Source organism: Netta rufina, assembly GCF_964035555.1.
Source record: "Netta rufina genome assembly, chromosome: 8".
In the NCBI taxonomy this organism is placed as follows: domain Eukaryota; kingdom Metazoa; phylum Chordata; class Aves; order Anseriformes; family Anatidae; genus Netta; species Netta rufina.
Window position 1 is genome coordinate 10,627,759 of NC_140131.1, and position 9,855 is coordinate 10,637,613.

Genomic DNA, 9,855 nt, shown 5'->3' on the forward strand with positions numbered 1-9,855 from the left:
CCGGGCACCGCCGCTTCCGGTCCCGCCGAGAGGCGCCCGGAAGAGCCCGGAAGGATTTTAGGGGCGCACCCACTGGCAGTGCGGAAGGTTGTGGGTTCGAATCCCGCTCCCGGCGGCTCGCAGCCGGCCCCGGGGAGGTGGTGCTGAGCCCCCCGTGCTGCGGCCCCAAAGCGGTGCCCGGAGCCCCCCGGAGCCCCCATCCTTCATTCCCGGCTCGGGGTGGGCAGCACGCTGCCGGCCGGCTCGGTGCTGCGCCAGGAGGTGGCAGCACAGCCATGTCCAGGCTGCACCCGCACCGGGCTCCTTCCTCCAGGACACCCCAAAAACCTCGGGGTGGCGGTGCCCAAAGGCAGGGCACCGCTGCCTGGCAGCACCATGGGGCCTGGCTGGGCTCAGGGACCACGGAGCAGGGCTGGGGCAGGCCCCCAGCGATGGCAGAGGGCAGCCCACCCATGCCCCACCATGCCCCACCATGTCCCACCAAGCACTCAGCCCTCCCGCTCTTCATGGTGTCCCGGGGCTGCTCGGGGCTCCACGGGGCTCCCAAGGAGCGTTTCCATCCCCTGGTCCTGTCCCCAGTGTTTGAGCGTGGCCGTCACACCCAACAGAGACCTGGTGGCCGTGCCAGGTGGCTGGGAGCCAGGCGGGCGCTGCCCCACGTCGCACGCTGGGGCCGCAGCTCCTGGCGTCGCCTGACGGAGCACGCGTTCCTCGCCGTCACCCTTGGCAAGGAACCGTCCCGCAGAGCTGCGGAGCAGCAGCTCGTACCTGAGTCTGCGGGCAGAAGTGAAAGTTTTAATAACGGGGCTGCCTTGCTTCCTCTTCCACGCAGAAGGAAAAGGGGGGAGTGGGAGGGGAGGAGGAAGCAGCAGTACGGGGCCGTGAGGGATCCCCACAAGTCTTCTTCTCTCTGCACTGAGGCAGGAGCAAGGCTGCCCAGTGGTAATTTGTCCCAAGCACGAGGTTTCAGCAGGACGAGCTGAAGCCTGCTGTGCTGCAGTGGTTCTAGAACACAGCTTCCCAGCGCCATCCACCATCCCAATCCTGCTGGCAGTCCCTCCCCACGGAGACTGCCATCTCAGCTCTGCACCAGCACCCAGCCAGCACCATCCGCTGGGACCACGTCAGTGTACCCCACCAGGAGCTCTCAGCACCTCTGGAGCACTGCCTGTTGTCCCCAGGACTCATTTATCCCTCCCCGCCCTGCTGCCACCCCTAATGAGGGTGGATTTCAGCACCTCAGCCCTTCTTCCCACAGCAGCCTGGCAAGGACAGAGCCGGTCCCAAGGCTGCTCCCGCCTGGCCCGTTTGCTCTCAGCTCTGCTGTGTCCATCCAAGTCCTGCCCGTGCCAGCGTGTGTGGCTGCTTGCGGCTCCAGCAGCCTGTGGTTTAGGAACCTCCCGAGCCAGAGGCTGCCTCTGGCTGCAGGCTGTCAGCAGTCCCGTGTAACAGGGTGCCACTCGTCAGCCTTTTTGGGATCTCCACCATAACAACCTGCCCGAGGTGCCTCTTTCCTCCAGCCGTGCCGCGATGCTCCTGCTCACCAGGACCAGTCCCACGTGCACTGCCCAGATGTGGCATGCTGGGTTTGGCCTGGGATGTCATACAACTTTCCACTTCATTTCCTGGTCCTTTTTTAATTGTTCCTTTCTCTGTTAATGAGTCTGGCCCAGAGGTGGTGTCCCCTCTTCCCCAAGGTGGGTCTGCAGAGGGAGACAAGACTCCAGCACTGTGTTCAGAGGAAGGCTGCCGGCCCCATCTCACCCCTGCTCTCCCTGCAGAGCTTGGCAGTTGCCTCAGGGAGCTCCTCACCTTGAAGAGCTCCTCACCATCAGAGGAGGAGCATCTCTCTTAGCCCCTCGCTTGCGGGTCATTCACAGTTTGTTCACGAAGCTATTCAGCAGCACTTCTAAAAAACACAGCCAATTCTCATATAAAATCCAGAGACAGATGGCCATTCCTTGTCCTTGAGTTTTAATTTTAACCCCTGCTTTTATGCCTGAACTACTCAAGCCCAGCTTCCAGCCTTGCCTTTCTCTGCTGGATCCCCAGCACTCTCAGCCCTACCCTGCCGCGGGGTGCTGCAGTCTGCTCGCTCCCCTCAATAAACTGCCAGCAGCACATTTTGAGCTCTTCTCTCTGTGGCAGAACCATCTTAACCTCACAAAGCACAGCCGTGGAGGACAGATCTCACCTCCACGTGCGTGGGTGTCACCGCGGGGCTGTGTCCCACCAGGAGCTGTAGGGACCTGCAAGCGAAACTCATCAGGAGGGAGCTTCTGCTGACCTGATCAGCAGCCAGGCAATTAGCACAGCTTTCACAGGAACCCGGAGATGTGGTTTCTGGGCAGCAATCGCTGCATCCAGGAGCTTTCACAGCCTTCTCCGAGCAAAGGGGCACAGCTGGAGAGCTCGGTCACCCTCAGGCACCTGGTCCTGGTGCAGGATGCTCTGCCCATGCCTGGCTCGGGGCACGGCCGCAGTGGCCCCAGGCCAGAGGTGTGCGTGTCTGCACACTGCAGCTCGAGGTGTGTGTGTCCCCCAGGCTGGCACCAGCGGAGGAGGACAAGTGCAAACACTGCGGCCAGCGGAGGAGGTTATCTGGGGCCCAGCAGTGGAAAAACTCTCGGTGTGTGACTAAGGCACGATAGCACCAGGTGTGGGTCCAGGCAGGGCGAGCGAACTGGGGAGTTATCGCTTCCCCGTGGATTCAGGTGCCTGAAGCCAAATGTTTCCTAAGGGTGCGGTGACAGCCAGGGCCCCGCTATCGCGGCGCCTGGCCCACCCCACGGCCCGGCAGTGGGGATGCGGGGGCCGGCTGCTGGATTTTCCCCCATGGTGGGGACAGGACGCCAGCCCCGGGAGTGTCTCTCCTTTGCTCTGTTCCCAGGAGGTGAAATAAGAGTAAAATCACCATAGGTCTGCATCACCTCGCTGCCCACAGCGTCCCCCCTGATCCAGAAGCACCTGGGCCCGATCCCACAGCCAGCATCCCTGTCCCATCTCCCCAGACCCGTGACCCCTTCTCCTGATGAAGGAGCTCCCCCCTACAGCCATGACCCTCCCTGGGGCCCAATCCTGCCAGCAGGTGACTGCACGGAGCTGGCCACGCTGCGGCCGTGACTCAGCCCTGTGCTGGGCCCTGTTGCTCCATGTCTCACTGCTTCCTTCCCCACTGGGCTGCCCCAGCTTGGCTGGGCCATAAGTTTGGGGCAGGAGGGTCAGGGACCTCAGTTTTGCCTTCTACCACAGTCCTGGGGGCCTCGGCCAGCCTGAGCCCAGGTTTGGGAGAAAGGGAGCCCAGGCTGGATGTTGGGGGGGATAATGGCCCAGCATGGGCGCTGTGGTGTTGCCCTGCCAGCCACCTTTACCCCAGCACCCTGCCCCTCTCAGGACCATCCTGGGGCAGCAGGGTGCAGTGTTGGTGCCACGTCTCCTGAGAAGCAGGCTCCCACCTGCTTTACCGGAGCGTTTTGGGACCCACGTGCCCCTGCCAGGCCAGGGCAAAGCGCTCTCCAGCTCACCTGGCAAGAATCGTGCCCCAACCCTGCCTTCCCCAGCACCCGCCTGCCAAAAAAAGCGTTTCTCAGCGCTCCCGAGGCTGTTTTCTTGCTGCCCTCATCACTTTGCAGGGCAGGTTTTGCCAGGGAAAGGACCGGACTCCCTTCTCCAACGGTCAGTGCATCTCGGCCAGGCAATTGGGAGAGGGTGTTTTTTATTAACAACAAATTAGGTGTAATTGCCGTTTCCACTGCGGCCACTCCTCGCCCCGGTGAGGCTCCCGGCCATACCGGTGCCCGTAGGAGCTCACCCACGGCACGGGAGCCCCGGCACCCCCAGCCCCATTCTCGGCCCCGTGCGAGGCAGCAGCAGTGAGCACGGAGCCAGGCCCCGCTCCCGCCCCAGTGCAGCGATGATGAAAGGCGAGGAAGAACTGGTTTGTGCTCTGATCTCACAGCCCAGCCTCAAAACAGCCGCGGACTGTCACTCCGGCTCCCAGGATGCTCGGGGAGGACAGGACAGCAGAGCCAGCCTTTCCAGTGGGACAGGATGGTTGGAGAAATTCATCGTTCCCCTGGAAATAAAAATAATAATCATAATAAAAACACAAAGCCAGAGATTACTTATATGCACACAAACACGCAGGCACGCACTCTCTCCCCATCTGGCTTTGCCAGCCTGACTCATCGCTAATTCAAACAGCCCACACCTTTCCCTCTCCCTCCATGTGACATTTCAAACAAGTCTCTGGGGAAGAGGCAGCAGCCCTGGCACTTTGCTCCGGGTGTCCCGCTGGTGTCAGACCCTTGCCCTTGGGCACAGGGGTCCCAGCAGCGAGATGTGCCCGGTGCCCCATGGTGGGTCCCCGGTGTCCCGGCACGGTCACGTCCACACGCACACCCCTCAGAAACTGGGGCAAGCTGAGGGTGGAGGTGGCTGCAGAAAGGACAAGTGGATCGGTGACTCCTGCATATGGAGCCCCATGGTCCCACGCCCGCGGGCAGGATGCAAAGCCCTAAAAACTGGCTGCCACCCTCCTGGTGGCACCCCACCAGCCCGGGGCAGACCCCAGGAGAGCCGCTCCCCTCTCTGCCATTCTCCGCTTTCCTCCAGCCCGGCTCACCGCAGCCGCCAGCGGGAAACGGGGAAGGAACGGGATGAGCCCAGCCCTATTCCAGGACCACAGCCCAGCCCCAACCAATTTCCAGGAGCCCCAGGAGGATGCCACCACCCCGGGCAGGGTGATGCTGGGGGCCAGGGCACCGCGCAGCCCACAGCGTGCGCTCCCAACACGGCATCAGGTCCGGGCAAGCCCCGGCCTTCGGAGGGCTGCGTGCATCACGGGTAATCAGCCGTGGGAGGGAGGGAGGCCGGGATGGAGCCAGACCTGCTCGCTGAGCTCGGGACCTGCCAGCACGCTGCTGCTGAGTCACCCCCATTAGCGCCGGGAAGCCTCAGCACCTGAGCGCCAAGGGGGGGACAGCAGGGACAGCGCACGGGGCAGGGTGGCCAGCACCCACCTTCTGGTGGGGACAGCACGGCCGGTGCCACACGGCTCCTGCTGCTGGGGACAGCGGGACAGAGCACCGAGGGAAGGTGCCGGAGCCGGTGAGGCCGCCGTAAGGTTTCGGCTGCCATTCCCCTCGGCAGTGACTCACCGCAGGACCGGTCACGCCATCCCTGTGCCGCAATTGCCCCATCTGCAGATTAGGGAAACTGAGGCACGGGGAAGTGGGGTGACTCAAGAGCTGTTGCACAGGAGATGCCGCTCGGATGCCGAGGCTTGGGCGTTCCCCCATCGATCCTCCGCAGCTAACTTAAGCAGAAATGAACATCGATGTAAATATTTACTGACAAGCGAGCCCAGCCTCACCCACTCCTCTTAGAAGAAAGCTTTAAAGTAAACTCTCCTGGCTCTTTCAAGTTTACATCTTGTTTATTTATTATACAGCAGATCACAATATTTCAACAGTTTGCATATAAAGAAAAGTAACATTTCGGAGTGCGAGAGACCTAACGTGCCCAAGCAGAGAAATGTTAATTAACAATATACACAGACGGGAACAGTGCACTTCCCAAAGCCGAGACTCTCCTGTGTTCCCAGCCGGAAGAAAAAAAAAATATATTAAAAAACAGAAACATTATATATTACTGCTTTGTTTAATTTACAACTCGCTTTGCAGAAGCTGCACATAAAAAGACTCATTTTCTTTTGAGTTTTCTCTTTTTTCCCTCTAAGAAAGTTTCAAGTATAGCAGAGACCTGGGCATTCATAGCTGGACTCACTGTCCTTTACACACTAAGTTTAAAAAAAAGCAGCATGGGGAAGGCAGCTGCAGCAGTACCTGGTGTCATCCTGAGGGGAAGAACAAAACAAATTAAAGCAGACCATGAGATGAGAGCCACTTTTGGGCTCCCAGGTGCAGAACTGTGGGATCAGCTGGGACAGGACCACCCAGAAGGGTCCCAAGCTGGTATCGGGAGCATCCCTCGCTCCCTGTGCGAGGTGACACCGCGCTGCCGACCCCTGCAAACCTTTCCACCCATGAGCCATGATCAGATCCCACCCCCTCACCTTATCCTCTCGGGGCTTTGGGGCCAGGAGGTTTGTTCTGAAGGCCACAACCAAGCAGAGCAGAGCCATGGGACACAGGTCCCCAGCAGGAGCTCGGCCACTGTCAGCCACCACAGTCCCCAGTGCCAGGATCAGGGAGGAGTTTTTTTGTTTTTTAATTTTTAAAGCTGTTGCCAAATACAAGCTAGGAGCTCTGGGGACAGACCCCTGCTGCACCAGACCCTCCAGTGGCTCCCGGGCAGGAGACGCTCCCCGCAGCCCTGCTCCCCACACCTCCACCCCAAAAAGCAGCCCTTCCTTCCCCAGCACACAGCCGAGCCCAGCTCCAACAGCGGGGGCAGGAGGAGAAGAGGAGTTATCAGCTACAAGCGGAGAGGGGCTGGGCTGCTCCCCAGCACCAGCCCGACGCTATTTACACCGTGAGGAGCTGCTCCTGGGGCAGGGGGGAGGCCGAGCACGGCTCACATGTGCCGCTTCATGTGGAGGGCGAGGTGGTCGGAGCGGGAGAAAGCCCGCTCGCAGAGGTGGCACTGGAAGGGCCGGTGCCCCGTGTGCTTGCGGTAGTGGCGGGTCAGCTCGTCGGAGCGGGCGAACTTCCAGCCACAGCCTTCCCAGGTGCAGTGGTAGGGCTTCTCGCCTGCGGGGGAGAGAGGGGGGTCAGCGGGTACATGGGGGGGGATCCCGACCCTCCACGGGCCTTCACCCGTGTCCCCCTGCCCTCCCCTGCTTTTTGAGGGATCCCTGCCCACTGCCTCTATGCCACACACCTTCCCCTGACTCCCATTTTCACCTGACCCCCTTTTGTCCCCCATCTTGTCGCTTTCCCCACTGCTACCCCACATGTACCCGTGCCACCATGGGGCCTGTCTGCCCCCTGTGCACCCCCTCCCCATGTGTCTCTGCCCGGCTTCAAGCTGTGGCTGCTCCCCTGCCCGTCCCAGCTGCAGATCCTCACCGTGTACCGCAGCCCCACTCCGCTGGGGGGCCGCACCAGTACCCCCAGCCCACCCTGGGGCCCCCTCCCCGTTTGTCCTCAGCCCAGCTGCGGGGCTTGGCCATGCGGTCGTTTGGGGAACCTTATACCCCGGGGGACATCTCACTGCGTGCCCTGATCCCTGTGCGCTCCTGCCCAGCCCCAACACGGGGTCCTGAGCACCCCTGCCCCCCAGTGCAGGCTGCGGGGTCTCCCTGATCTTCACTGCCCACCACAGCCCGGCCCCACCGCTGGGACCCCACAAACACCTCACTGGGCTGGGGGCTCCCTCAAACACACCCAAACCGACAGCAGGACGCCCCCTCGGTGCCCCCCTACAGCAGGGACCCCGCGGGCGTCCCCGGTGCCTCCAACCCCGCTCCCACCGCACTGCTCCGGGGCTGCGCCCGCCCCGCACCGCGGTCCCCCGGCCCCTCTCCATGCGCATCCCGAGCCCACCCCGACCCCTGCCGCCCCCTCGGGGCTTTCCTTACCCGTGTGTGTCCGCATGTGCGCCTTGAGGTGGGAGCTCTTGGTGTAGGTCTTGCCGCAGCCCGGGTATTCACAGTTGTGGGTCGCCGTCCGCTTGCGCGCCCAGGAGCGGCGGCCGCGCTTGGGCTTGCAGTCCTCGGGGGGGGCCCCGGCTGGGAAATACTCCAGCACCGGAGAGTTGGGCGGTGTGACCAGCAACCCCGGCAGCCCCCCCGGGCCCGGCCCCGGCCCCTTGAGGGGCTCCCTGAAAACACTGAAGTGTCCATGAAACTGCGGCGGCGGCTGGGGGGCGAAGTGAGGCGCGTAGCGGTGCGGGGCCACGGCGTAGTGGGGCGGCAGGTCGGCCAGGAGGTGGGGGTCGGTGCCGGGCAGAGGCTCCTCGGGGGGAGCCAGACGGCCGTGGGCGAAGCCCGGGTAAGGCAGCGGTGGCCCCGGCACCGGGCCCGGCGCCATGCGGGGGGGCTTGTGCTCGCCGCCGCCCGGCCCCAGGTAGTCGCCACCGGGCATCCCCAGCATGCAGGCTCGCTCCTCGGGCTGCTCCTTCTTGATGCGGGGTCCGAAGGGCTGCGAGGGGTCCAGGGGCAGCGGGCGGCTCAGGGCCGGGTGGAGGGGCGGGTGGTGGTGGTGGTGATGGTGGTGGGGGCCGCCGGGCACCCGCAGCTCCGTGTACTCCCTCCGCTGCAGGTCGCAGTGGCCGGGCAGGTCCGGGGTGAGCAGCTCGGCCACGTAGCTGTGGCCCTGGCCCTCGGGGTAAGGAGCCGGGAACTTGCCCGGAGTCGGGTAGGAGCCGTCGCTGTCGTACGTGGTGCCGCAGCTCTCCGGGGTCTCGGGCAGGGGGTAGTTGGGGCCGGGCGGTCCCTGCCCGCCGCTGCTGGTGTGCGCCAGGATGAAATCCAAATCCACGAACTTCCCCAAGTCGTCCTCCTCCCGCTTCACGGCGGTGGGGCCGTCCTGCTGCAGCATCCTCTGCGGGGAGAGGGGCGTCAGGGCCAGCTGCAGCCCCCCCCCTGCCCGGTGCACCGGGACCCCAAACCCCTCCGACGGGGCGGCACCGCCACCCCCGGGGCGCCCTCCGACGGCTGGAAGGGGGCTCGGCGGTGGGGCTGAGCACCGAGCCCGGTGCCCCCCACCCACCCGGTGCCCCCCACCCACCCCCCGCCCCTTTCTCCGGTGCTTACGTGGAGCATATCGGCCGGGCGCTCCTCCAGCGGCAGCAGGTTGGCGAAGGTGGAGATGGAGGGCAGGGCGCTCTCGTCCACGGCCGCCGCCATGGCGGGCCGGGACCGGGCACCGGGAGGGGGCCGGAGCGGGCTGGGGGCAGCGCGGTGCGCGGGGCCCGGCTCCGCTCCCCGCGGCGGCGGCAGCGCTGCTCCGCGCCGCCCCGCGCCCCTAAGCTGTTAACAGCATGGCTGCGCCCCCATTGGCCCGCCGTGCATTGATATTCACCGCCTGGCCTCCCCATTGGCTTGGGCAGGGCTGTGGGCACGCCCCCCTCATGTTTAGACACGCCTCCCCGTGGGCGTGCCCCGACGGGACCGGGTAGGGGGTCCCAGACCCGGTCCCTATCCATGCCCCGATCCCTGCCCGGTTGCCGGTGCCTGGAGAGCACGGCGAGGTGGGGGGGTCCCTGCCCCGCTATGGGAACAGGGGGGTCCCGGGGTGGGGGTCCCAGGACAGTGCTGGCCACCAGGGTGCTGGTTTGGGTCCCTGGGGGCTCTCCACGCGCTGCCCATGGGGTGAGCAGGGAGCACAAAGGCTGGGGTGTCCCTGCTCCACAGGAGGTACCCACACCCCTGGGGCTGTTCCACGCTGCTGTGCGTGGACACGAGCGGGTGCCCGGGCCGGCGAGCTGGGCACAGTGGTCGTGCCAAAAAACACCAAGCAAAGGAGCCACCACGATGGGTGCCGGCGCTGGGGTGGGAGGCAGCGCTGCGGGGTGCTGTGCCCCCCGTGCCGCCCGCTTCGTGTAACGGCGTCGGTGAGGCCGTGTCCCCCCGTGCCGGTGCCGTCGGCGGGGCAATCAGCAGCCCAGAGCGCAGCAGCTCCCATCTGGCCGCGCGCAGGGTGCGTGTGCGAGCAGAGATAACCAGCGGGGGGCTGGCACCCTGCCTGCCTCGCTTCATCTCGCCCTGCAGCCCCCACGGGACGTTTGCCTGCCTTGCATAGGGACCCGCAGCACAGCCAAGCCCCCTGTGCCCTGCCACGGAGGGCAGGGGGCTGTGATGCCACCCTGCCCACCCCATGGAGCCCCCGCACGGTGCTGTCCACCTGAGAGCTTCCCACAGCGGGGGCTGCTCAGGGAGCAGGGGGTCCC

The 9,855-nt window shown here is 64.5% G+C and overlaps 1 protein-coding gene across 1 annotated transcript; it reads right to left on the minus strand.

Moving 5' to 3' along the window:
• Positions 1 to 5,418: 5,418 nt before the first annotated feature.
• Positions 5,419 to 8,938, minus strand: KLF17 (KLF transcription factor 17). Its single transcript, XM_084290975.1, has 3 exons — positions 8,720 to 8,938; positions 7,544 to 8,507; positions 5,419 to 6,713 (listed from the first exon to the last, which is right to left on the minus strand). Exons 1-3 carry the CDS (start codon positions 8,810 to 8,812, stop codon positions 6,538 to 6,540), a joined length of 1,233 nt encoding a protein of 410 aa, XP_084147101.1. The 5' UTR covers positions 8,813 to 8,938; the 3' UTR covers positions 5,419 to 6,537.
• Between the last annotated feature and the right edge of the window lie 917 nt (positions 8,939 to 9,855).

What these genes read in the sequence shown, in the direction of transcription:
- KLF17 (XM_084290975.1), bottom strand. Translation starts at nt 8,812, where the DNA reads ATGGCGGCGGCCGTGGACGAGAGCGCCCTGCCCTCCATCTCCACCTTC. An exon ending in GCCCGGCCGATATGCTCCAC is followed by an intron (nt 8,508 to 8,719) that starts GTAAGCACCGGA and finishes CTCTCCCCGCAG; the next exon opens with AGGATGCTGCAGCAGGACGG. An exon ending in GCACATGCGGACACACACGG is followed by an intron (nt 6,714 to 7,543) that starts GTAAGGAAAGCC and finishes TCTCCCCCGCAG; the next exon opens with GCGAGAAGCCCTACCACTGC.